The sequence below is a fragment of the Empidonax traillii genome, unplaced genomic scaffold (assembly GCF_003031625.1).
Source record: "Empidonax traillii isolate 1590-97213 ecotype Southwest subspecies unplaced genomic scaffold, ASM303162v1 scaffold199:size790550, whole genome shotgun sequence".
NCBI classification, from domain to species: domain Eukaryota; kingdom Metazoa; phylum Chordata; class Aves; order Passeriformes; family Tyrannidae; genus Empidonax; species Empidonax traillii.
The window spans coordinates 130,440-158,071 of NW_020955392.1; the positions used below are offsets into that span (position 1 = coordinate 130,440).

Here is a 27,632-nt window from a genome sequence, read left to right on the forward strand (position 1 = left end):
CCGCTGCTGATTTACTGCTTCCCCGAGTCACTTAGCAGGGATGGATGCATTCTGAATGAGGGTTTGCTGCTGCTCCTCTCTGCATGGGATGGGGCGGTAAGAGGAGAAATCCCCATTAATAATTGACTCGCAGAGGGCTAGAAAGCTTCAGGGGTCACCTGCTTACTTGTGACCATCTGTCAGGCAGTCCCCTTCTGCTGCTGCTGCTTCCTTAGGTTCATTCGACAGGAAAAAAAAGTAATAAAAATGCCTTTAAAAATGTCTTTTAAATGTTGATTTTGTTTTAAAACAGGCTGTGCATAGGTGCAGGATGCATAGGTAGAAGTAGTTAACCTTGATACTCTCCAGAACACTAGTGCATGGTGTGTCACTGAAGGGCAGCTTGTTTGCCCAGGAAATAGGGTGTTAGCAGCTTTGAGAAGTAGCATTTTATTAGTTCAGCCTGTCACACTTCCTTTGGAAACTGGATGTAGTATTGAACAAATAGGAATGCTAATTAATAGTAACCGCTGTGTCAGATTTGTTTTCCCCATGGAACAGGTTTGGTTAATCCCTTTTTTTTTTTTTTTTTTTTTTTTTTTTTTTTTTTTTTTTTTTTTTTTTTTTTTTTTTTTTTTTTTTTTTTTTTTTTTTTTTTTTTTTTTTTTTAATGCTGAGGCACAGATCTGTGTTTGTGTGGCTCTGAAACAGGCAGTAGCTCAGAAAATACAATTCAGTCGTGTCTCCGTGACGGCCATGCCTCTGATTTAGAGAGGGCTCTGCAGAAAAACTGTTGACTTTTGAGTTCTTGCTTGGCAACGATTCTGTGATGTTCTTGAAATGATGAAAACATTGCATTTGTCTCAGAACTCTCTTCTCTGCTGTTGTGCGTGGAACGTTTTGGGGTGGTTTTTTTTTTTTTTTTCCTTACTGTACAAATAGAAAACTATAACTATATAATAAGGAATACCTTTTTTATATATAAGTTTGTACTTGAAAAGACAAATGACAAATCACTTAAGTGTATGTTGGTTCAAAGATGATGACATGAAAAGCTGAATGGTTTGAAAGAACTGATGTACTTTGTAAAGAGGCTTAATGTTCTACATGATACTGTTACTTTGAGCTTGGAAAGAGAAACCCCTAACATTTAATGCCGTGCTTTGTTTCAGCTGAATCTTTGTAGAGCAGCACACACTGAACAAAGACTATGCTGTTAATATTTTGCTACTTAGCATTATATTTACTCTCTCAAGTAAAGCAGCGTTCCTTGAACTAGTTTCAGCTCTTTTCTAATCATAATTTACTACCTCTCATTTTTTGTTTTGCTTCTTAATATGCCACAGTTCTCACAGGTCCTAAAAGCTATAGACCAAGAAGTTAGTTTGTTTGGTATCTTGAGGAGCACAGAGGCATATCTGACTTCCCACTGTGAGGCACAATTGCTAATGGATAGAGATAGTTTCTTTATCTGTTTCTCAAATATTCCTACATAATAAAAGGAAAAGATCACCAGCTCAACCATTTATGACAGTGCCATACGAGCCCTATCCACTGACAGCAATGAGCTTTGAATCAGAACCTAATACAGCAATTTTATTACAGCTATTAAATAATTTAAATATTTTCCTCTGCAATCAATTAATTCCCGTAGCATTTTATACAGTAGTTCTTTTGGTAATTCCCATCAAAATTATACTTATAAAATAAATTATTTGGGTGGCCTTAAACCTGCATATTTGTTTTGTTCCTTTTTTTTAAAAGTATGGGAGTCACATCATCTCATACCATCATTGAACAGTTGCCTCCTGTTTGCATAGGGAAGTTTGATATTAGTATCTGCTGTCATGATTTAAATAAAAATGACCTTTTCTGGCAAGGCAGCACTTTAAAAGATGATATTTCTTTCTATTAACAATTAGTTCATAACAACTGCTGGAGCCACTGGGCTCCCCAATCCGTGTTCTGGATTCGTGGAGGGAAGGGCTGCAGGTCGTCTGCTTAACAAACGTGCACCTGCTTTCCTCTCTGCCCTACAACGTGTTGTGGAGGATGAGGACATTCCAATGGCTCACCCCTTGTGTTTTGGTGTGCAATGCCCGAGGCTGGCAGTGTCAGCAGGCAGGCCACCTCACTGCCTCCCTTGAACCTGTGCTGGCTTTATGGATGTTCTCCGACAAAGCCGCGCTCATGGGATTGTACCTGCGCAGCGCAAGGCTGCAATCCCACAGCGTGTAATCCCGGGGAACAGCTCTGAAATATCCCTGCTCGGGTAAGTGTGGGAATAAACTGGGATCCCGCGAGTAGGAAGCTACAGAATCAGTTTTTTTATGACTTTATCTTGTAGCAGGCAGACGAGTGGTGTGCAGAGGCAGTATAAATAGGTGTTATCCATGAGGGGCTGTTACAGTGTGATCAAAGTGCAGGACAACAAAGGGGAAGTGTGTCACCAGCACACTTGGGGATGAGATGGATTTGGTTCACTCAGTGATACACAGTGCTGGTAACAAACCTTCCAGCTGGAAAGTTTGTTACACTGCACACCTAAAGATCAAGAGTTTCTAAATGCCCAGCTCCTACTAAATTTAAGATTTTTTTTTTTTTTTTCAACTCCTCTTGTTATTTTTTCCCTTCCTAAAGTTTTAGAATTGCCTGTGATATTCTGGCTTCCCAGAAGCAGAAACCTTTTAAAGTAAAATGATTCTTCTTTTAGATTGTGTCTTGTGTTTCCCCATCCTGTTGCTACCACCATAGTTGTTTTAACTAGACTCTATGAAGGCATAATCGGCATAGTCTTTTTTTGTCACATTTATGGCTAAATTCATTACCCTTTTTGTCTTCCTGAAGTTTTATCTTTTTATGTTCTTTTAAAAAAACAATCCCTGCATTGCTATGCTCAAGCATGACACTTATTTTAACCCCTATGGAATACTTCTGTATTTCTGACTTCCTGTTTGTCCCAACTTTTAAAAATATGGGAGTGATTCTCTCTTGGTACTCTTTGCAGTCAGAAGCAGCAGACTGCCAAAACAGCCAGAGTAAAAAGCCTCCTCTTGGTTAGAGATAACTGCATTGTTACAGGCAGTTTTTGTCCGGTCTCCTAAATGTCCAGCATGATGGAGACAAATTATCGACCCAGATCTTAGATGCCTTTCACTGGAAATAAGATTATTTTGTTATAAATAAATCTTGGCTTATTAGCAGGGTTGGGATAGATTTACAAATGAATTAAGGTGGGGTTGTATTTGGAAAAATAAATGTCCCTAACAGCATGGTACTTCATAGAGCTTCACTGAGGATTCCAGGAGTCGCATTTCCTGCGACACTGCGCTGGAATTCAGGGACTGCATAACTTGAATATATCAATTACATTTATTCCTTTGAAAAAACCCAAGCGCAGTTGTTTGGGGTTTTTTCTCGTCTTGATGGCTGGTGGACAATCAGTTTGTAATGTGCTGCCTGCAGCGCTACATAACTCGGGACGTTTGGCTTTTAGACTCTGTGTCTAGAGGGCTTTTCATTTTGAGCTGCTTATTTGAAGTCGGCTCTCGTAAATATTATGTGTCATGTGCATCATGTCACTGTTTTGTTTGGGAATACATGCGTGCTTAATTTTTTCTGAATGAATATTCAGATTTTCAAAGACAGAGCTATTGAAGGTTTTCTGCACCAAAATGTGCCTTGACCCATGTTTTCCTCAATAAGGTATTACTGCCATATAAAAAAATAATAATCCTAAAAATAGACAGGTGTGAGCCATATTCATCCCTATTTACCACAGTAAATAGACAGTGGGCTTTGAATTTGTATGATTGAAGGGCCCCTCATAGCTTTCCAGGGGAGGCACAGAATCCTGTGCAGATTGTTTGGATGTGCTGAAGGGGGACTTGCTTTTTTCCTAAGTTACCCTGTGTGAAGTATTAACAAGAGTACTGCAGACCCACTGATTCTTTGGACCATGGCTTGGAAAAACCACAGGAAGCAGTGCTGTTAAGGCAGGGATCAGAATATTTTCTTCCTCTTACTTGGTTTTATTGGATGTTTACTGAGCTTTTCTGAGAAGTAAGTACAGGGAAAAAATTGATTTCTGTGAAATTTCAGAAAGTTTTCTTGTTAGTCTAATGACCTTTGTAGTTACCCCACTTTTAAGTAATGTATCCATATCCTTATGCCTTTCGTGATAACAGCAAAGCATTAAGATCATCTCAAACTATTTTAAACTCCTGACTCAAAAAGCACTCAGGAAGGTAAGGAATGTTACCCACATTCATGGAGTTGTAAATGTGATTGAGTATTTCTGGCATTTGTTGTTGGAAATAAAGGTGTGCTGGAGTCTCTTGGAAACAACCTCTAGAACAGCAGTTACTGAAGAAATTGTCATTTGAGAAAGGACGAGAAACCACTTACTAGCAATTTACATCTTAAATTCCCCAAAAGCTCTAAACTGAACTCCTACACAGACTCCTTTGGTGTAAAGATGAACTAGGCAGCAGAAGATTCTGAGTGGCTACAAGGAGAATGTGCTTTTACTACGTACAGTTTGCCCCTAAAGATAAATGGGTGTGCACAATCCACTAATTAAACACAACTGGTAAACCTGAGGTAGAAAATAAGATGGGGGGAACTATTTTAACAGTTAAAACCCCTTTCTGCCTTCTTTTGTTTCAGGGTAACTTTACTATCATATTTTAGTCATGATACGTCACCTACGGTGTCTTCAGACCCAATAAAGTTCATCACAGCCTATGGTTATGAGTATTTGAGTGCAAGACTAAAGCTGAATTGTGTGGGAATATATGGCTGAGATCAAGGATTACAAACAGAGGAATTCCAGGCAATACATTCCTGACTTGAACTAATATTCTACCACCTGTTTTTGTTTTCACTGTTAAAACGGAAGCGTTTTGCTTCTGCCATGAAAAAAATACAATTAACAAAACCACAGTATAAAAGTATTTCTCTTCCTCACTGGCAAAGAAACATAAATTTACATGGAATGCTTTCTCATTTATATGATTTACTTGAAGAAAACAATATAAAAAGGAGGGAATTAAATACGAAATGAGCTATTTATGAAGTGCCAGAAAAGAAGCCCTACTCAAGCGGCCCTTGTGGAGAACTCTATGGTTGTAATTCCACATTAGGTCTGGCACTGAAAATATAGCCACTAAATATATTTGCTTAGTAAAAGATGTATATTTTCCTATTTATTTGTGCATTATGGTGAACTCATCCCAGCACAGAGAGCCATCCTTAAGCCTCTGCACCACTTAAGTCCTACTAAAGCCCTGTCTTAGGAATTTAGGTGGAACCGAAGTTGGGCCTGAGGTCTCCAAGTTGGTGTGAACTGAAGTCTTAATCCATCTTTCACCAAAATTGCTGGTATTGTCCTGTGGCTTTCCACAATAAAATCATTATGTACATAATTATTTTTAAAATTTTGGGTTTGGACTAAGAAATAAAGGTCAGGTCTTAGAATCTGACCTTCAGTCCCAGGGGATTTATTCTGTCTTCCTTTATAGTGTGACTAGAAAGTCCCTTCTGTGGAGGAAAGCTTTCTCATAAACAGTTAAGCTTGCAGTTTGGTTGTTAAAGAAAACTTGAAAATAGCCAAGAACAGCCTGTTTGAGTTAGTTCTCCACTTTGAATACTTTCGGTACAGATAATAAAGCAACCTCTGCCTCCTATTTTAAAAATTGAGCATTCAGACAAGATTGAAATTTCATAGTTCTAAGAAGTTATTTCAGTCTTTTATGAGCACGGTTTGAACCAAGAGTTAGAGTCCTTAACTTAGATCTGTGTTCAGACAGAAGTCATTCGTGCCACTTGAAATGTTTAAGGTTAAATGTATGCTAATATATTGCACCGAGCTGTGCGAAAAAAATTGGCACTCGCTCTAAGTCGTACCTCATCCTGAAAAACTGCTTGCCTACCGCTCTGAGAAATGGCACCTCCACGAACTATAATTGGGAAGGGTTTAAGGAAAAACAACTATTGTTTTTGTCAAGCTACTCTCTTAGTCAGTTTGAAAACACTCCTTTTACACTCAGTTTGCTGTTCCCATCTAACGAGGCCTCTTTTCTGCGGCCAGAAAAGGGACAAACCCACTCAGAATGTGACTGTGGGGCAGAAAGTGGGAAGGCGAGTGTAATGTCCTCGTAGCTTTGAATCTGAAACTCATTTGTTACAACTGACTAGTTTTTGAGTTGTTGCTAATGCTTTAAATGATCTCCAGGTTTAAATGATGCCAGGATGCAGGAGAGAAATTTGAAGACATCTAGTGGTTGTATTAAGGAAGGCAATTGAGAAAATGGTTCTGAAGCTTAGCTTGAAAAATAGTTGGTTTCAACACTAGCACAATTAGGCCACAGGAATTCAGATACATGAAAGCTGGCATTTTCTAGTAGGCAAGTTTGGAATCCTTCTCCTGAAGTGTGTTATCAGTAACTGCTGGTTTGAATGAGGAATTAGCAAAACAGGCCACACAACTACTGAACACTAAACATGGTATATAAGAAATATTTATGAGCAACAGAGAGAATGGGGAATTATTAGTTGTTTCACTGAAAGCTCCTTGTCACTCAGTTCTGTTATGGTACTGTGATTATCAAGCATTCTTTGTGAATGATAAGCAAGATGCAGTTTACTGTCATTGCTGCATCTTGGTATTAGTTTTGCATTCTGTTTTTTTTGCCCACTTTGTCCAAAGATACCAAACAGTTGCTGAATGGTCATATTGGTACTGTCTTACATATGCAGTGTGGTTATATATGTGAGCAAGAGAATCATAATCTGGCTGTTAATATTTAAACATCTTCACTGGGTTGGGTTTTTTTATGAGAATTCTGCTGTGTATTTTGAAGATAATCATAATGAAGCAGAGATGGGTACAGTAAATTATTTAATATTCCTTATGTATGAATAGAATAATGATTAGTGTAGTGTCAGCATGGTTTGACACACAGGCACAGGAAATACAGCAAGGTTCTCCTCAGGTCTTAGACCTGAGGGTGTCTTCAGCTCTGCTTGTGCCCTCCTGCATGACCTGGCTCAAGCCAAGTCACATCCTTGTGCCTGTGTTTTCTTACCGAGTGATCTATTTTTGTTGCCTATTCATATTGAAAACTTCTTGCTTTACAGGACTTTCTATACAGCATTTAACAAATCAGGGCCAAAGAATTCCTCTTAATTTCCCAAGTCCTCCTGTACTGCAGATAATGTGTATTTGTACACAAGCAATGAGAGAGAGGAGGATCACACAATCTTTTTTTCTCTTTTCCTTCAAATGTTTTACCTGTCATAGTATTTTCATCCCTTTCTCATCCCCATCTCTTCAAAATTCCTCTCCGGTCCTGTCACCTGCTGATGAAGTCACCAGCCAAATTCAGCAGTCACTACTACCCTGTGCTTTAAGGAGCGACTAAAAAATGGTTACTTCATAGTTTACTATTCCTGTTTATGGACTCTGGGACAAGTCCCAGCTCTCCTGAGTGAAGGCTCATACTGCAGTAAAGGATGCATCCAATTCACGAGGAATGGGTGCTGTAACTCCTCAGCAGGCAGTGACTGCTGTGCTGGGATAGAGCCATCACACTGATTTTAACTGTCTGTGTGGATCACTGTGGGTCAGTACCTGCTCCTGCAACTCCTAAACTACAGCAAGGCTCTTGTGCTTCCAAGCATCTCTTGACAATGCCAATGCCTACTGAAAACTATTGATATTAGTAGAGTAGTCACAAGTGTTTATTTCTTCCTGGAGTCCTTTCAAAATGACATCTTCATCCTACCTAGCACTTGTTACTAATTTCCAGTAACCTCACTCGTGGTTCAGTAAGTGTCCGGTATCAGATATCTGTTGAGCCGACTCTGTGCTGTGAGAGTACTTGTGTTAGTCATAATACTCCTCTTGTCAGGCATTGTTAAATGGGATTGAGTGTCAACAAGCAAATGCATGTCCAGACTTTGTCTGATAGATTTTAAATAGGGTTAGAATACGTCAGCTAATGAGAAATGCCAGTTCTTCCACCCGTATGTGTAACTGGGTGAGTGAAAGGAGCTAAATAGTTCCCTTGTTAGAAGAGGCATTCAGTAAAGGTCAGCGAACACTGTCCTTTTTCCAGTGAATTTGAATGGCTTTCCTGTTGCCCAAATAAAAATGCTTAAATGGTTTGAAGTTGCAAACCATGCTTTAAACAGTTTAGTTAAGGGTTTGTTGCTGCTGTTGTTAACTTAAGGAGCTTTCTGAGAATCATGCACCTTGGTGGCAAGTTACTGAACCATCATCTGAGAATTTAAAGGACAGGAATAAGTTACTCATAATTGTGCAGCTCCACATATAGTTCTGTTCAGTGCTGAGGTGCTTCACAAATAGTGCAGATACCCAACAAGTAGTCAGTTCCTGTTAAATGTAATTCCTTTCACTTGAAAGGTTTTATAGTTATGTTCCACATCCCTCAATAACCTCCATGAGACAGAGAAATGAAAGCTTATCTTACACAATAAAAAGGCAAAAAGATAAAACTTGAATATTTTCATGGCCACAGTTTGAGAACAGGTATTAGAATTCAGAGTACATTGTTCTTACTGATTGCTATTGCTACACCATTAAGGCCAGGGGACATCATTATACAACACTCCAGAATAAATAAAATGACAAGTTTTAACCGATAAATCAAACTTCTGCTTTAGCTTTTGCTTTGTCCACAAAGGGCACCAGATTCTTTCTCTGCCTTGCATCTTGTATCAACTTGTCCACATATGTAAATTCAGTGCAAACCAGAAGTAGGTGAAATGACAGCATTTTATATTCTCCCTTTCTCATGAGGAAATAAGCAGAGAATCAGATTGCTCTGCAAATTGCTCTCACCCAACAACTGTACAGTTGTGAATCTAGGTCAAGGCACTTCTTTAAAACTCCCGATTATTCTGAACCTACCTTTTTGTGTCTCAGGTTTAAATCCACCTCCCTGGCATTTTCAGGTTCTTTTCTGCAGCCTTAGTGCTAGGTGATAATTTTGTTTAGAAGAAGCTAAAATTTTCCAGGCAATTTATTTTTTTGAGGAGATTCAGAGTAAAACAAAAAGAACCCACATATATAACACACAGGATGACAAGAGTTACCAGCACTGATTTTAGAGGTTGTACAGCATTTACTTGCAAATTTTTTGCATCTCAAGCTTTTTCTTTTCCTTAAGGATATTTTTGGTCATTTTCATCCCAAATTTGTATTCTTTCTTAATCAGTCCAGTAAATGAAAATTCCAAATGTTACCAAATACCAGCTTGTTATTTTGACTCTCACTGAAACAGCTTCTGCAAATGTAACGTTGTCCTATGCAAATCATATTATGCATTTCAGTACTGCCTGGTCACGACTCCCATTTATCCTCTTTAAGTACTGTTAAGTAATATTGTTAAAGTTCTAATAATAAATTAATTGTTCTTTATGCTGCTTCACCGCAAGAAGCGTTTGGATGAGGTAACTCCACAAAAAATAGGTATCACTGCTATAATACTGATAATTTTTATAGCATGCTTGCCTGCAGTTGAGGTCTCCAAATGATGTGTGATTGCAAAATCTGGAAAACTCTTTCAAACCTCCCCAACAGAAGGAAAAAAAAAAAAAGGGGCAATGTACAGTGCTTTTCATATTTGAAGTACACCGGGGGACGTAACCGATCAGCGGGCCACTAACCTGACTCATTTCCATGGCTTCATTCAGCTCCGCTCGCGGAATTCCTGTGGGCTGCTGAGCAAATAAAAAATATCCCAAATTTAAAACATGACCACCAGGAACGCTTTCCAAAAGATCAGACTTCTACTAACAGGGATTTTTGCTGTTCACAAGCCTGTATGTTATGTAATACAGAAAAAAAAAAAAAAATTCGTTACTTCTAAGAGTAGGGCATGGGCTGTGAGGGATCCTGGACACTGAGTAAACCAAATAAAAAGCCCTGCATTTCAAAAAACAGCCAAACCAAACACACGAACAAAGAAACAAACAAAAAAACCCCCAACCAACCAAACCCACTTTTGGACAAGAAAATATTATGGTGATAAGAAAAAGTAGCCTCCTGTTATCGATGATATGTGTGCTTGTGCCTAACTGAAGACACGCTGTATTTAGTGAGGACGTTATCAGGGTTGGCTTCCTAGTGCTAAGTTAATTTGAGAAATACAGTTAAATACTAGAGATGCATGACTTTTTTTTAATTGGTGATGGACTCTTAAAATAACGAGTCTAGGGTTATTCAGTATTTTGGGTTGAGTTAGACACTGAGTTTCATCTGCAAGGAAAGGTAATAGGAAACATGTTTGAAAACAGGCTGTCCTTTCGTTATTTTGAAGGGGGCTGAAACAGAAACATTCACGTTTCTTTATGACAGTTTTTAAGCAAAACTTCTATGCTTTGAGTCAAACCAGCACTCTTCATTAACTCAGAGAGCAGGGGAAGTTAAGTATAGAAGATTGGCGACATAAAAATAGGAGGGGCGGCAGGTGATTTGACAGAGAGAATAAAGTTCAGAATTATCTTTTTAGAGGTCAGAAATGGTCTGAAAAACAGAATTAAAGCAGAAGGTTTTATCTTCATAGAAATATATATATACATCCTATACAGAAATCCAGATCTTAGGAATGGGAAGGACTGGAACTTTTCAAGCACAAAGTGATGGTGTAAACTTCTGATCTGTATTCTGAGAGCCACAGCTTAAGTAGTCTCCCTCTGCCCTACCCAGGTACTTCCTTTAGGCAGAAATAGCTTCTCTTTTTATGGGGCATAAAATGTTACTGCTTAATCTGGGCTGAGTGCTGCATAAAACTGGTGAGTATTGATGCAGAGGAGCCTAAAGGTGCATCGGTGTCCTCTGGGTGAAAAGGTTTCAAGTTCTCCTCTTTGCAGCATCGGCTTCCAATGTGTGTTAATGCCCGAGGGTTTTCCGTTCCCATCGCTCACTGTGTTTGGATTTTTGTTTGACAGAGAAATGGTTAATGCATGGTTTGCTGAGAGAGTTCACACCATCCCAGTCTGCAAGGAGGGAACCAAGTCCCACAGCGATTCCTGTGCTTGTCACCAGCCTGCCTGTGCCGAGCCCACCAGCCCCGGGACACCGGCGAGGAAAATCTCCGCTTCGGAATTTGACAGGCCCCTAAGGCCTATTTTTGTCACGGACTCGGTAGGAGCGGTGAGCTTCCTCTCAGGCTCTGAAAAGAAGGAACAGATGCCTCTGCCATCTCCACGGATTGAGACCAGCGCAGGGGATCAGTGCTCAAGACTGTTAGAACTCGTGAAAGACATTTCCAGTCACCTGGATGTCACGGCGCTTTGCCATAAGATCTTCCTGCATATCCACGAGCTGATTGCAGCGGACCGCTATTCCCTGTTCCTGGTGTGTGAGGACAGCTCCAATGAGAAATTCCTGGTCAGCAGGCTGTTTGACGTGGCAGAAGGCTCCACCCTGGAAGAAGCTTCCAACAACTGCATCCGCCTGGAGTGGAACAAGGGCATCGTGGGGCACGTGGCAGCCATAGGCCAACCTCTGAACATCAAGAACGCCTACGAGGTGAGCCAAGGGAACTTCTCCTGAGAGATTCTCCGAAAAAAGAGGGAGCCTTATGATCAGCTGTTGAAATATTGCCACTTTAGTACCTGTACTTGGACCTATGTTGACTTATTCTATATGGTTTTTAACACAGTGAGAATAACAACTTCATACCATTATTACCTAGTAATGGAATGTTTGTTATCCTGGGTAACAGTTAAATGAGATATTCTGTTTTTCTTAACCTTTAAACCAAGGAAAAGAAGTGATCTTTAGGCAAGTAGTCTAATAGTTGTATTTTTTTCAGGATCCAAGATTCAATGCAGAAGTTGACCAGATCACAGGGTATAAGACTCAGAGCATCCTCTGTATGCCAATAAAGAATCACAGGGAAGAGGTAAGCTGCAGTCTTAGGATCCCTTCATGTAATACTGTTTCCAACCACACTGATGGAACTAATGATGAACTAATAACTTCTCATAGTTGGCAGTCATTATCTTCCACTACAAAACTCTCTTTTTTTAAAAAAGAAGACTGCTGATGTTTGTTTGGACTTTATCTGATCCAATTCAGTAATGTAAGCCAAAGGGAACTGTCAGGAAGTGTTTCATCCCAGATGCAGCAGTAGAATATATGGATTTAACTCTAGAAGTGCTGGTCCTGCTTCCTGTACCAAGTGTCTGTGAGCATTAAAGTTCTCTGCACACTTACTGGTCTATCCCAGAGCACTCAGACTGCACTGAACAGTTACTGTCAGTGAAGCACATTTGGGTTTCCTTTGATCCTGACTGTAGGAGCCTTCAGCCACATCACCAGTTCCTGGAATACTCACACTCTCTATAGAGTGTGTCAGAGCTTTGAGGTGGAGATTTTCTCTCCTGCACTTCATTTTTTTTTTTGGAGCATTTATGGTTTGCTCCCAGAGAGCTCAAGCTCCCAAAAAGAAAGGCTGCCAGGATTGGTTTGAAGGCATCATACCTTCTTCTTCTTGTTCCTCCATCTTTCACTCCCCTTATGGAGTTTTTCACCTTGGCTCTCACTGCACTGAACCTTTCTTTCATTACATAAATTGATTAACTCCTGATTTAAGTTGTTTACTGCATCTTACTGCAGCTGACCCAGATGATCAGCCAGTATTTCCTTTCTTCACGTGCTACTAATTCTGGCCTAAATTATTTTTTTTTTTTTCAGTTCTTCCAAGGACAGTGCTTGATCCTTTCCTTAAAAAGTCTTCCCCTTTCCAACCAGCAGCAGCCACTTGCTGGCCCTGGGCCAGCAGATGAGCGAAGCAGATGTGGTGTGACCAGCTGTCAGGGACCAGTGGTCCATGTCAGGCTGATGCAAGGCTTCACATTTCACCCAAGCCCTCCCATTTTCTTCCTGTTGGACGGCAACAAATGCTGTGCTCCACGTAGATGGGAACAGAAATGAGTTCCAAAGTCCTCCTGGCCAGGTCCTGTTGGTGGGTGGGGGAAGGAATAAGAGCTGCAGTCTGTGTGTCCAGGGCACCGTGACTTAGGGGCTGAATAAACCTGCAATGGGCCGTGTCCTGGGCCAGCTTTCTAATCCTAAGTGCACCAGCAAGGGGAAATGAAGCAGGAATTTGTTTATTTGGAGAAGTTCAGCCAACCTGAAGTTTGAGGAGAGTGTTATACTCATATGTAATAATTTGAAGGTGCTAAACTCTAAGATTTCTTATAGGAAAGGATTGCAGCTTTACTTTTTTCTGATTTTTACAGTCTCTACCAGAAGGTTTTTCTCCTTCTCACCATAACAAATGACTGACATGTTTCTGGAGAGATCGTTGGAGCCAATGAATCAGTCCTTAATTTTCCATTTGCATTCTGCTGCTTTTTCAGTTTAAAAATCCCCAAAACAACAAAGCCAGAATACTGACTCCTCCCTGTTAAAAAATAAAGAAATAAAATTTAAAAATCCCCAAAGCCCCTGTATTAATATTGAGGCTACTGAATGCTGCCTTAGCCCTGGATGTCAGCAACCACAGTCAGAAGATGATCCTGGAAGTCATCCAAAAATAAAACACTGAGAAAGAGAAGCAACTGGAGCTTTCTGCTTGTTTGTTTAGTATTAGTACTACTTTTTTTAAAAACAAAAGAGTCAGTAATTGAGAGGAAGAAAATCTCATGCTGATTATTAAATCCTCTGGGCCTGCTGAAGTATGGAGATTTTTCCAGGAGATGCATTTCACATTTGCCTATATTTCCATGAGGCATGTGAGAAACCAAAGCCCCATTTAAAAATAACAGCTAGTAAGAAATTCCACAGATGAAAAGAAAACAGTTTGATTCACGAAAGAGCCCGTGAAAAGGACCCAGGAACTAGTAACAATGAGAAAAAGCTCCAAATGGTGCTGATTTGCCTTCTAGGGCTCCCGGGAAGTCAGGAAATGCAGTGGCACAGTCGTTTGGTTTCATCTGGCCTTGGATTCAGAGACACAGAGAAAGGATGGCAGAGGTTGTGGCCAATAACTATCACCTCAAATGTCTGCACCAGGTTTTGTAGGCACTTGCAAACAAACAGCCATTTTGACAGAACTGAACAGGGAATAGAAGTCCGTATTCCATTCCTTGGCTTAATCCAAATCCAAGTCGTGGAGTTCTGCAGGGCTGACACAGGCTCAGCAGAGCTCTCTGGCAGGTTTGGACTATCTCTAGAATGGAAGGTCTCTGATGCACAGAGACACCACAGCTGCCACAGAAACATCTACAGGAAGGACGCAGTTTTCTGTTACTGCTGCATTTTTTTTTTTCTCCTTCAGCTGTGCCTAATAATTTGCATTCAACTCAATTTAATTTCTACTAAAATCCGTAGGATTTTCTCACATGGAACTTTTAGCTGAATAGACTAAGACCTCTCTCCTAGGCTCTAAGCAAGACTGAACTTCCCAGTACTCAGCTAGGGAAATGTTTTATTCTGGCAATTGTTTCATTTGTTGTTCACTTTGCCCTATTTGCTACTGTTTCCAACGGCCTTTGAAAATATCCTGTTGCATTTTGTTGTGCAAAACGTGAGCAGGCACGTTCCTGCCAGCCAGGGAAGTCATTTTCTCCCTCAGTGAACACTTCAGATATCACAGTCGCTGCAGAATAGAGGAGCTCCAGCCAAGCTGACTTTAAACAAACTGCCCCAAGTTCCAGTGGCAGTCTTGCTGCAGGATTATGGAGATCAGTAATTTGCTTCTTGGGTGGATTTTCATTTTATGCTGAGACACGTGTTACGTTCACTAGGCTGCTGGAAATCACACAGGCTGCTTGCTGCTGGCATGGACGATGGAAGAGGATGTGAAATTTTTGTTTATTAAAAATGGGAGTCTGTAAATACAGTTCTGTCCCCGGGGGATAATTTTCTAAGCCTGAATCAAAGCTCCACAAGACCAGGAGAGCAAAGGAAGGTTAACACCACTTAGTCTGTCTCCTGAAGTGGGTATGTTCTCTTATTGAAAAGGAGATCAAAATTGAGTTCCCATCTTTCTGTTACCATTCTTTGGCTTAATGTAATTTTCCTTCAAGTGCCAGCGAAAGCAAATCAAACACATATCTTCCTAGGAAGCAAAATTAATTGTATTTTTAAGTCAGCTGAAATAAGAACCAACTAAAACGGGCACCAGTGGCCTGTAGAGCTGGAAGAGCTTTTCCAGAGTTAGGCCTGTAATCCTAATGTGCAGAAAACTGCAGCATGAAACAATGCAGATAAAATCCAGAGCACAGCCATCAGTCATCACCTACTGGGAAACACTCTAGGTAGGCTGCTACTTTTAGAGGCAGGGCTCAGCTATGGGAAGAAAATAGGAAAAATAAAGTTCTCTGACAATTAGAAGGAATCTCTTCTTGTAAAGTGGATCAGGATTTCTTAAATGGGAAAAGTAGATAGAGAAGAAAGGTTAGAGGGCAAGTAGAGCACTGGAAGATCACTTGTGCTGCCAGCAAGAATATTTTTTAACCCCTTTCTTTCCTATTAGTTTTGTCTTGTGTGGCCAAGAAATATTCAGGCGAATTCCAGAGGTGCAGTAGGAGAACGACAAGGAATCAAACATACACCTTTGCTTTACTGCTGCATGACTCACCTGTTCTATTTTCACACTATTCTCCGAGCTTTATCTCAGATTTCTCTTGTTTATTGCCACAAACATTTCACGCTTTGAATGGACCTGTTCTCTGAGGAAGTTTCCTGTGCAGCTGAGCTCGGAGTCACCTTGGATTCAGTTTCTCTGCTGGTGCAAACATAACTCCCAGCTGGAGATCACTGATCAGGCCTATTGTTATTTCTGATTGGTTTGTAATAAGTTTTAAAAATGAGGATTTGGGTTTCCTACTGTGCTTAGGATTCTCTAAAATGCAGGCATATGTTCTCCACGGCCTAAAATGTTACTGCATGATTTACTTTTGTCCTAATTACATAATTACTTTAGTAACAGGAACAGAACCTCCTGAGTTTCCTACATCTTTTCCTAATTACCTGGTTGCAGGCAAGACTCCAATGGCTAAAAAATATCCATCTGAGGTTTTTCTCATTACTGTCTCTACACCATATCCTACAGAATGTAGAGAAGCACTGAAATTTGTACTGGTACAAATGAGGCCACAGTTTGGACCAGTTTAATTTTTAAAACCGTTCATTTTGTGTGAAAAAAAAAATGCACACACTGCAAAGATGTCTTAAAGCTTAAGAATGCCACTGAAACAGCAGTAACTTTTTGCACATTTTTTTATCATAATTATGTCAACCGTGACTTTTTAGCAGGTTTATTCTCATTAATCCTTCCCTCCTCAGTTAAAAACTTTTATTGAAAGACCTTTACAGAGCTCTAAAACTGACCATTGCTCTTGGAACACCTGCCTTTGTTCATGTATCATAAACCTGCAGTGCTGCTAAAAGGAGCCTAAATAGTCCTTTTTTTTTTTTTTTTCCCCTAGATAAATATGGTCCTTTTATTGTTTTCTTATAGCTGTTTTAAGCACCACAGGCTTTGCTTTCGTGGAGGGGATGTATTTACACAAGATGAAAGCACTCACCTTCTGGATGCCTTGAGAATCCTCTGGTCTTATTGAAGTTGTCTTAGCTTATGCTGGATCAAAACTGAAATAAAATAAAATAAAATAAATTAAATCAATACCCAGAGAAGACAGTGGTATGAGAAAAGGTGTCACCATTAATCCCTGCACATGTAGGTTAAAATAAAAGCGTATTGACTGCTTAAAAGGATTTGCTTTCATTCAAAGCCTGCCATGGAAGTAGATAAGACTTGAGGTAAATTGTTACAACAGAAAGGAAGTTCGCTGGATAAGAAATATTCCTCCCTGAAGTGAATGAGGGGGTGAGTGTGGGAAAAGCTGGGCTGTATGGGAGGGAGCTGACAGTTCAGCTCTATTTCAGACAGACATTTTTGAGCCCACAGTTGGCAGTGATTCATCCTGCAGAACAATGACCTTGCTTGTAACATCAGTATTTTGGGAATGCGAGGCCAAGAGATAGTAAATTGTCTTCTTTTCCATTACAAAAATAAACCCACATGCTTTCCATCAGTTTAGCAGCTACAAATGTAATGATTTTTTAACATTTAAACACAACACACAGTTTTCTTCTGATACTGTTTATCCCCCAAAAAAGCCAGATGAAAAAATACCATCATTAACACCTTGCACTGGTTTTACACTACTTGGACTCGAACAATGGAAGTTCTTTGCAGTTTTTCTATCACTTTTTGTAATCACACCCAAAAAAATCTGAAAAAAAATGTAAAAGCTTTGCATATACTTTATGTCAGATTAATAACACTTTGCAAAGTCTCAGAAGGAATGGAAAGGTACAGAAAGGCTAAGGTGGGAAATGTTTATGCATCCCAGAGAAACAGTTATTACACTAACAATTCCATTTAACAGTCAACCAACCAAATACTTGTAATTATCACTTATTCTCTTCTATACACATGCCTAGAAATGCAATCTGCTGACAGACTCCTAATTGCTCCATCTTGAACACACTAGGTTGTTGGTGTGGCTCAAGCAATCAACAAGAAATCTGGGATTGGTGGCACCTTCACTGAACAAGATGAAAAGGTATGAAAGCTTTCTCCATTTATGTCTCTTCTGTTTTCACAGGGGAATGGGGGATGTATATATTAATAATTTATTTTTCTGGAAAAGTAAAAACTCCTGCTAATGCTGCAAATATCTTTCTTTCTGAGGCCATGAGAAATGTGAATGTGAAATAGTTTGATTTCTGAATCACCATGTTCTCTGTCATTTATCTCTGAGATACAGGCTTACTCTCCTGAAATGCATTGTAAACCAGTTTCATAACTAGTAAGAGACATCATTTTTTATTCAATGGTTCCAGCTCTCCTGGCATGCCCAACAAACACATTTTGAATATTCAAATTTGTGTAGTGATTCTCTTTCAAATACTGTGTCACTTCTCAATATAGCAATTGCAGGAAAATAAAAAGCTTTGGATAAATGATGAACAATGTATAAGGTAATCAGTAGAGCAGACAGTAGAACTGACTCCTAATTCTCACATTGCAGTTGCTTTCCAGACATTTCTGGACTTCACATTCAGGTTGGTTTGGCAAAAGCCAGGCTGTGCTCGGGCTGAAGAAGTGACTTAACCCTCAGCAACAAAAGAATCAGGATTCACCCTTTCTCTTTGAAAACTTCCCCTTTAAAACAAAATGCACCCCGAGTATCTGCAGGATATTAGAATTAATCCCATACTGAGAGGGGGAAAATTGTGGGTTTGCTATGTGAGCAGAATTTTATTTCCCCTTTCCAAGAGATGGAATTGCCCAAAATGAGACAGGCTGGTTGTCTGCACTCAGGTTTTCTAGATAAAATAAGCATTGCTGCAAAACAACTGGATTCCTTTGAGCTGCTTCTTATATCAATTTTCTCAATCCTGCTTGCACCAAGATAACCTGTGAAGATCATTAGCTTAAAAAAAGGAGAAGGGATTCTCGAGGAAATACCAAATTAGGAGCAACTCAGGAAAAAACCCCAGCCCCTAAATGCATGCTCGCCAAAAATAACAAAAATATCAATTAATACCTCCAAGTGGAACCAGAACATTGCAGCAGCTTATCTTGGACTGGGGGACACCATTCTCCACGAGGTGCTGACGTTCATTTGTCTGCAGGACTTCGCCGCCTACCTGGCGTTCTGCGGCATTGTCCTTCACAACGCGCAGCTGTACGAGACGTCTCTGCTGGAGAACAGGCGCAATCAGGTACGGAGCCGTTTCCCGCTGGCTCTGACTTTCCAGGTCGCTAAACTGGTACAAATGTGGCTGATTTTTCAAGTTACCCTCGTGCTTCTTGTGGGGAAGGAAAGGAATCTGAGCCCGTTTGAGCGGCTGAGTGGTCCAGCAGCAGCTTTGAAGGGCCGTATCCAAATGGTGTTTTCAGCGGAGGAGTTCGTTAGGATCTGCTTAGAATTTCAACAGATAATAATTGGGTTCCAAAGTCTTAAGAAATGTAAATATCACGTATGTTTCAGGGTGCACACGTGAGCCATAGGAAATCATTAGGTTTCCTAAGGACAAGTAACTGTGTTGTCTGGATTTCTCGGGTTTCATTTGATGGCCTGTTAATGCCTAAATCTCTATTCTGCCTCTCTGACCCAAAACATCAGCCAGCCATCTGGGCTATTTATTTCCTCCGTCAAAAGTGTCAAACTGGCTATTATTGACTTCCTTTGCAGTCTGTGTGAGAGCCAGTATTTAATTTTGGTCACAGACATACACGTTGACTTCCTTAATTCAGGGAAGAGAAGACTCAAAGACAGTAGCAATGCTAATTATTGCAGAAATCACAACTAGTCAAAATTTCACAAAGGGCCTTTTCCCCAGGTGCTTCTTGACCTTGCCAGCCTGATCTTTGAGGAGCAGCAGTCACTGGAAGTAATCCTGAAGAAGATAGCTGCCACTATAATATCCTTCATGCAAGTGCAGAGGTGCACCATCTTCATCGTGGATGAAGATTGCCCTGTGAGTGTGGCTTTTTGGCTAAAGGCAGAAGTGCTTTTTCCCTGGGAGAGGTTTGGGCTTCCCTCCATCCTGACTCTGCAGGATTTATGATGATTTCTGTCATCTTTTCATGCTCAGTCAGGCTGAGTGTTGACTTGGGAGGTTTTGGTCTTTGTGTAATGAAAAAATTTCTGTGCTGACAGATAAATTTGGCATAGCTTGTAAACACCACCATTTCTTCTCAGAGTCACCAGTAGAGACTCAAGACACTTCAATGATACTTAAATTTGTACGAAAAGATACCTTTGTGGCAGGATCCTGTATAGATGTGAAATGAAGGGTAAAGAACTTTACACTTGTGTTTATTACAGAACAGGTCTTGGTAACTGCAATGAGGTTTTCACGAATCATATCCTTCTAATTTATGTCAGCCCTATAGGCCTGCGTATTAAAATATCCTCTTGGTATTCCAGGATACATTTTCCAGTGTGTTTCACATGGAATCTGAGGAATTAGAAGATTCTGCTGAAAATCTGAAGAGGTAAACCAGTGAATTCAGACTTTTGTTCATCTCGGGAGAACCCTGAAGAAACTATGCTTTTAATATTCTTTTCATAATAACAGGCCTTATTTCTAGTGGGTCCTAGCTATTATGGCTGTTTTTATAGAGCAAGTTTCGCCCAGAAGTGTGCCCAGAAAAACTCTCCTGCCTTGAAAAGGCCCCACTGAGCAGAACAGGAGAGTAGAGCCCAATCTTTTCACTGTGCCAGCTCCAAGTACACATTGGTATCACAGGGCTAAGCTATGGACATGTACAAAATGGGAGAAGTAAAATTCTAACTTGCTGAGCTGCTCTAAAACTGATCTGTGTAGGCAATTAGGGTGTAGAGTAGAAGATAATAATCCTATTAAGGTTCTTAATCAATTATTTTAATCATTACCCTTATCTCACAGATAAGGAAGCTGGCTTAAAGAACAAGTCTGACTAAATCAAGATTAAAGCCCTAAAGTTCTAACATTCAGTCATCTTTGAGAAACCAACTGGGAGGAAGGGAGAGGTAGAAATAGCTGAATTAAAATACCCAGATTAAATAGTTTCCAAATTTAGCCTGAGTATTGAAGTGTGAAAATTACTGTCTCCATTACTTTTCTCTGTCATCAAAGAGAGTTGTTTCAAATAATGTCAAAAAGAGACACAGTTGTATATAAAATGTTCACTATGGATATTGTGTGCAGAGAGAAAATGGAGATTTCTGTACCACTCTGATGCTTTTTTTTGCAGGAAACACTTATTAAATTAAAATTAATTCTGTGTTAGAAAGAATAATTCCCTTCTTCCAGCCCTGTGAACATCCTTACACCAGGAGGATAGCTAAAGTCAAGCCAAATGTTGGAGGGAAACTCCAGGAGCTTGATGGCAATAGGTTGGTTAATTATTAGGGCATATGACCACCTCCAAGGCAGGCAAAGGGTCTAAGAGAATTAAAATACCTCAATTACATAAATTGTGACTGAAAGAGTGGAGACGACTGATTCTGTGAATGTCCTCTATGTCCTGATTTGGAATAAACTGTTCTATTTCAGTAGTAGAATCTCCATACTGGGCCTTTAATTTTAGAACAAATTTGACATGAACTTAGAAGCAGAAAATTCCCAAGCGATACCTGCTGCAGTCTCTTTAATGTCATCCAGCACTGGCTTTTTAAGTGCCTCAGATTTGTGAATGGAGTTGGTTTTCACAGGGTTCTGTTTATTTCTATATAAACCCAGCTGTTCATTCTCTCTCCTTCATCTGTGTAAACCGTAGGGATTTGTTTATTTTTGCAGCTTGGTGTTCAGTGTTAATGTTGACTAAGAAATGGTGGAATGCACACATCAGTCCACTCTGCAGTTTTGTGATGACAGCTGGATTAGGATCCAGGGTTTGAACTCAACCCCATTATATATCTATTAGTTGTGTCTATAGATCCTTTTCTCACAGTGGAAAGATATTAATCTTAACCTGCTGGGCACGATGAGATGCCTCCTTTTTATGCTAAGCACATAATAATGGTGGTGTTGTGTCGTTCAGGGACTACGACACGAACAAAATCAATTACATGTATGCCCAGTACGTCAAGAATACGATGGAGCCCCTCAACATCCCAGATGTCTGCAAAGACAGAAGATTTCCCTGGACGGTAAGGAAAACAAGTTGAGATTTGAAAATCAGGAACAGAAAATGTTTCTCTGTTTACCTTTCAAGCCTTTTTTGTTTTCCCCTTATTGTTTCTGTCAATGTAATGGCTCCGCTCAGAATAATGGAAACACAAAGGAAGGTACACAGAGGGTGTTGGGAGGCTCCCCGTTCCTTTTTATCCTCTGCTTTCCCATCTTGTTCTGGCAAAGATTAAAGTTATGGATGCAGGTTCTTTGCTGGTTTGGAGGTGGAACAAATTCACTTTTGTTTGGGAGCTTTTGCTTCACACTTCATCAAGTGTGATCTCAGGGTATGGTGTACTACTGAGCACATGGATACTGCAGAGTGAGGAGGGAAGGTCACCTGACAGGACTCAGATTCCAGTCAGGTTGCCTGCAGAGTTGTCATTTACAAAAAGTGATTCTGTATTTTCCTGTCCTGGCAGAAATTAGAAAGATGCCTGTTCTTCTTGCTATATTTCAGCCTGTTTCCTAGAGAGGCTAAGGGAGAGGGTAACGAGAGGGACATGAGTTGCTATGGTCAGCAGATGGCTTTTTACCAAAATTTGTTCTGAGGCACACAACAAAGAGGTCAGAAAATACAGTGCTCAGTGTGACTGTTCCAGTAAGTGCAAAGAAGGGGCAGGCTTGTGGTGGGGAGCTCTGTTGCTTCCCTTTTTTTTCCTTTGCAAGGTTTCATGAATGTTCTGGAGTGGATTTCTAGGAAGGATTGAGCAACACAGAAAGAGTGCTCAGCACTTTGCAGTACAAGGCCCAAAGCTCTTAACTGCTGGACTGCAAGTACAGACAGAATCCCATGGATATACTGTATAGATCAATAAAGAAAGAGGTGATTGTTTGGAAGACATTTAAAAATAAAATTAATACCTTGAGAGACATCCAAACAACTGTTTGTCTGAAACAGGCTGTTCAGCGGAGTTATTTTGCATTTTTCCCTGGAATACACCTTATGCAAGGAAGTCATAGAAAGAAAATAACAGTGCTGTTAGAAAGAATTCAGCACACACTGTCTGCATCTGCACCACTGCTCAGGAGCAGTCTCCAGGCAGGGCTGGAGGCTAAATGTTTTGCAAGCTGATGAACCCTGACGTGAGGGAAATCCCAGGTGTTCCCGGTGCCCCAGAAACCCCGGCTCGCCTCTTTCTTTGGAGGACATTCTACAGCATGTGTAGTCCCCTCGTGGAAATACCTTTGTGCTTTGGTGGCCTGAGCTCCCTAGGAAATGGCATGAGGCAGAAGAGCAGCTTGGGTTTATTTGTGCCGTGATGTTGAGCTGTGATGTTTCCTCAGGTTCAGGCCATTTCCAAGGACAGGACAGAAGCCAAATGCTAAGCTTCAGCTGCCGGGTGTCCGTGTTCTTCCCTGAACGCACAAAGTTAGTGCAGTGGAGACAAAGTTCAAATATCTACATCACTCCTTAAAGGCATTTAAGCCTGGTTTTGGCTTACCCTCCTTCCTTTTCATTAATACTGGGTCAGGCATTTTTATTTAGCACAGTGCACTGTGGTTTCATCTCCAGTTCTCCCCTGTTTGATTTTTAGGGAGATATGTTGATTCTTATCTCCTTTTTTTTTTACAGCTGATTGCACAGGTATTGCAGTGGAGAAAACAATTCTGCTCCTGAGTTATTCCGTGTAACCCTCTTGATAATGGGTTACTATTAAGTAATAGTACTTAAGTTGCTGGAGTCGTGTAAAGTATGTGGCATGATGTAATCCTTTAATGATTTCTTTAAAGAATCACGTTTCCTATTGCCACTTGTAAGCATTACAGTGTTTGTGCACTTGCCTGCCAAGATCCTATCTACAGTCCTTGCACAGCACCAGAGAGCAGAGCAACAATAGTAAAAGAGAAAAACCCAAGATAACCTTTTGATTGAAAATATTAATGTGTGCCCATTTTTTGTGTCACATACGATTAGAGGTTGGACCAAATGTACTTCTCAGCAGCTGCCACATTATTCCAGGAGCAGTCAGAGCAGAATTACTCCCTTTTCTCACCAGGTATTTGAAAAGGAGGCATTGTCTTCTTGATCCAACCTTCCACTCCCCAAATAAATTCATTCTCCTTCTACTGGAGCACGAGACAGGATGGCAAATCTTTGGAAGGATGTAGAACGTTGGCCTGGCTGTTATTAGTTTTCCTACTTGTTGTTTGTGTGCAAACTCTTTGAAGGAGTGTGTAAGCAAAGAAAAGTTGCAGACTCACCCTCAGCCACCTGAACACTCATCTTTAAAATTGTAACTGTATTTTTTTTGGTTTGTTTAACAGAATGACAGTGCAGAAAATGTAAGCCAACACATAAAGAGTTTGCTGTGTACACCGATAAAAAACGGGAAAAAGAATAAAGTGATAGGTAGGTATCTCTACAAAAATGTTGTTATACATTTCATAGAAGTATTTCTGTGCTCCGCAGTAAGATCCCAGCAACATGGAATCTCAAGCCAGGAGAAAAGATCTTTCATTACCATATTTTCAATTAATAAGTCCACTGATCCACCCTGAGTATAAATTGCTTACCTAAAAACTTACCAAATCAATCTAGAATGAGTATGAGCCTGAGTTCCTGGCATCAGTAAGATCCACGAGCAAACAGAAGATAAAACATACTGATCCCTAGACAGTAGCATGAATCAAACTTCCTCAGCTTCACAAAATTTGGCAAGGAAATATTAAAGAGTTCTGAGAATGCATTTTTTATGATCTTCAAGGAACTTTCTATGAGAATTATGGCAAAACTGGAGAGCCCAATTTATATGGTAAATATGAGCTCCCCCTTTTTGTGAAGGCAGATTTTTTTATTTTTACCTTTGAAGCAGAAAGAGAAGCATCATCTTCACCTGATGGAATTTTGGTATTAGCTTCTATCCTGAGTTCTTTTACTACTTTATTTAAATATTCTAGCAAACCCTAGAAGACCAAGGTAAAGATCGAACTGTTGAGCTTTAATTAGAGATATTTCACTATGCTGTGATTTCATTGATTTCTTTTCTATCGGGATTTTCTATGGAAGTTCAAACTGCAAGTTTCAGTCAGGCCACCCATTAAGGTGGGTTTTTCAAATTCTCATTGGGAAATGTTCTTTGAAGTCTCTTCTGGTTTCACATCTGCCTAATGTTCAGATATTTAACAGGGCAAGGTCAAGAAGTTCTCTTTGGGACAACACCCAGAAGCTCCCTTGCCATCCTGTGCAGCATCTGTGACTATTATTATAAGTCTGGTTTCTTTTTAAAATAATTTTTAAGAGTACCATAGCCAAAACCAGAATTTGGGCAGTGGGATTGGGGTGGGAAAAACCATCCACAGCAAAACCAAGCAGATCTTACAGGCAAAAAAAAAAGATGAAAAGAACTTTTTTATTCTCCTGACTTGTGCATTTCTCAGGTATGTGGTGAAAGCTTTACAGAATTTTGCTGTGGTTTTGTAATTATGTCCCAGTAAAAGACTTTGGAGTTCTTTTATTTGTAATATATGGGAATCTCAGTGCTTTGGGGAAGTATTTGAAAGGGGTTAAAAAGTCTTAAGTACTACATAGTATAGTCACTGCAGTTCTCTATTTTTTTAAGAGATGTTTATGGGCATCCAAATGCTGTGTCCTTTAGGAATTCACTTACTTTTGTGGGGTATTCACTGATGGGTCTTAATCTTGTGTTCATGACATCACAGTTGCTATGGGAATAATTAAATTGTCATAAACCATGCTAAACAGAGATCTGAGTTTCATGGGATTTTCCTATGGAGTTTTATAAACCAGCTTCTTTTTATCCCAGGGAAAGTTAATCTTGTTCCTTATTTGAATCCTTATTTGCTGGGATTATGTTTTTTGCTGTGATTCTGTGATCTAGTCTTCTCATCCCATTAAGGTTCAGAATCCTGTTTGCAATATTCAGACAACGCAATCCCTGGGATAAATTTGCAGTTGGCCAGGAAAATGCTGGCTTTTATGCTCCAGACTGTTAGTACTCACACCCAGGGGAGGGAGAAAACATTTGCACTCACTTAAGACAATAATCACCCCCAAAGCAGCTTTGGCCAAAGACAACATGTTCTTATAACGCAGCTGCTTTAATTAATATTCTGATTTTTAGCAGAAATTACCATCTGCTGGGTAAAAGTAAAGGGGGGTATATGTCTGAATTTCCCTCTGCTTCAAATGATGTCAGATTGCGTTTAAGCTGCAGCAAGGTGTGGGAGAAGTTACCTGTCAGACTTTTCAGTGGCCTGTGCAGGGAAAAGCCCAGAAATTCTTAACAGAAAAATAAACAGATACAGTTATCAACAGGTTTGAGCCTACCAAGCTGAGTTCAATAGGATGCTTTTCAAGGAGTTCAGCAGTGTTTGGAGCAGGCTGGAATTCAATCACATCCTCATGGAATCAGTGACTCTGCTTAAGCTTTGAACCTCAACTTGGGTATTCTCTGTTAAGTTCATTTACTTAAAAAAAATTCCAGTACTGACTCAAATAAGGAAGCAAAAACTCTGTGTACCACTGTTCTGACTTTCATAAATGTTCTTTTGGCATGGTTGCAAAAATTTAATTAGCCTCCAAAGGACAAATTGTCTTTAGGGATTAAATCAATCTAGAATACTATTAATAATAAAAGTTAGGATGAAAACGACCCTAGAATTTCACAGGAAAATCATGTCTCTAAAGCCCTACATTTTAGGTTTTCAGATCCCAATAAATACTTTTGAATCTACTAAGTAAAATATAATTGGTTTATATACGTTTTAGCATTCATTCTACAATACATTGAAATTACTCTTAAAAAAAAAAACAACAGGGGAAAATCCCACAGCACTCCTGTGTGTCCCTTAATTCCTAATTCTTAATTCAGACTTAATTGTTGCTGTTCCACACAACAGGTGAAACGGTGGCAGTTCTCTGTACTACTTCTTTTCATTTCTGTACCTCGCCATAGGTGTTTGCCAGCTGGTGAACAAGATGGAAGAGAACTCGGGCAAGGTCAAGGCTTTCAACAGAAATGATGAACAGTTCCTGGAAGCATTCGTCATCTTCTGTGGCCTGGGGATCCAGAACACACAGATGTACGAGGCTGTAGAGAGAGCCATGGCCAAACAGATGGTGACCTTAGAGGTGAGAGCTCCACATCTAGGTGGTCCTTAATTAGCCCCCAAACTGATTTTTTCCAGACCCCTGTCTGCTCTGCACAGTGGGACAGCAACTGGGCTGCCCTGGGAGAACTTGGCCTGTTGGGCTGCTCAGGAATTTTCCTGCTTGTTTCTGGATGTGCCAGCAGACTGTTTCCTTGGGTGGCGTGTTCTAACTTTGCTCATGGCATTTAGGGGCGAGCTGGGCACATCCTTTCCCCTTCCCTGAGAGAGGCTGCCCGTGGGCAGGAACAGGAAACGCTTTGGCGGATTAGGGGCTTCCTTTTCTTGTCTGAGGTTTCCTGGGATGATTTTGGCTCGGCCCTTTAGACACACAGAGCAACAGCAGCATTATTGTAGGCTTTCAGCAATTTCCTCAGACTCCAGCAAACCATGGCGAGGCGAACATCGTCTGGGCTCAGCCTTTGAACTGGTTCCTGTTCGGTTTAACAGCTGCAGTCTGAGAAGCTGAATTACTCAGAGGCGATAACTTGAAGCTGAAAGTGAAAACTTTGTAGGCTTTGGATCTCCTGACATTCATTATGTAAACAGAGTGTTTGCAGAATTCCTAAAACGGGGATTAGGTACCCCACAGCCTCTAAAGGAAACATTACAAGGCTCAAATAAACCCCTAGTAAGTCATGTTAAACAAAAAGAGGGTAAAATTATTGTCAGAATGATTAGTTTGTATTACAAATGAGAAATTCTCCCGCCCTCTGTAACACTTTATGGGTAATACAGGAGGTCCAGACAGATTATATATTAACACAAAAGATGGGTTCTTTAAAAAAGAATCAGTCTCTAGTTGCCTAAAATAATCCCT

General features: G+C 40.2%; 1 protein-coding gene and 1 long non-coding RNA gene across 5 annotated transcripts in view; one reads left to right on the forward strand and one right to left on the reverse strand.

Annotated features, from left to right (window-relative positions):
* Positions 1–27,632, reverse strand: part of LOC114059009 — a 104,408-nt gene that overhangs the window by 52,590 nt on the left and 24,186 nt on the right. Inside the window, exons 3-4 of the long non-coding RNA XR_003571565.1 lie at positions 16,552–16,615; positions 9,673–9,726 (exon numbers count right to left, since the gene is read on the reverse strand). This is a non-coding gene — a long non-coding RNA (uncharacterized LOC114059009). The remainder of the gene's footprint in view (positions 1–9,672; positions 9,727–16,551; positions 16,616–27,632) is intronic.
* Positions 1–27,632, forward strand: part of PDE5A (phosphodiesterase 5A) — a 44,527-nt gene that overhangs the window by 1,426 nt on the left and 15,469 nt on the right. For all 4 annotated transcript variants that reach the window (XM_027886959.1, XM_027886960.1, XM_027886961.1 and 1 more), the window contains exons 2-10: positions 10,957–11,539; positions 11,826–11,915; positions 17,524–17,595; positions 18,671–18,760; positions 19,382–19,519; positions 19,972–20,039; positions 21,570–21,678; positions 23,969–24,053; positions 26,620–26,795. In XM_027886959.1, the coding sequence (XP_027742760.1) occupies positions 10,957–11,539; positions 11,826–11,915; positions 17,524–17,595; positions 18,671–18,760; positions 19,382–19,519; positions 19,972–20,039; positions 21,570–21,678; positions 23,969–24,053; positions 26,620–26,795 (1,411 nt within the window). The remainder of the gene's footprint in view (positions 1–10,956; positions 11,540–11,825; positions 11,916–17,523; positions 17,596–18,670; positions 18,761–19,381; positions 19,520–19,971; positions 20,040–21,569; positions 21,679–23,968; positions 24,054–26,619; positions 26,796–27,632) is intronic.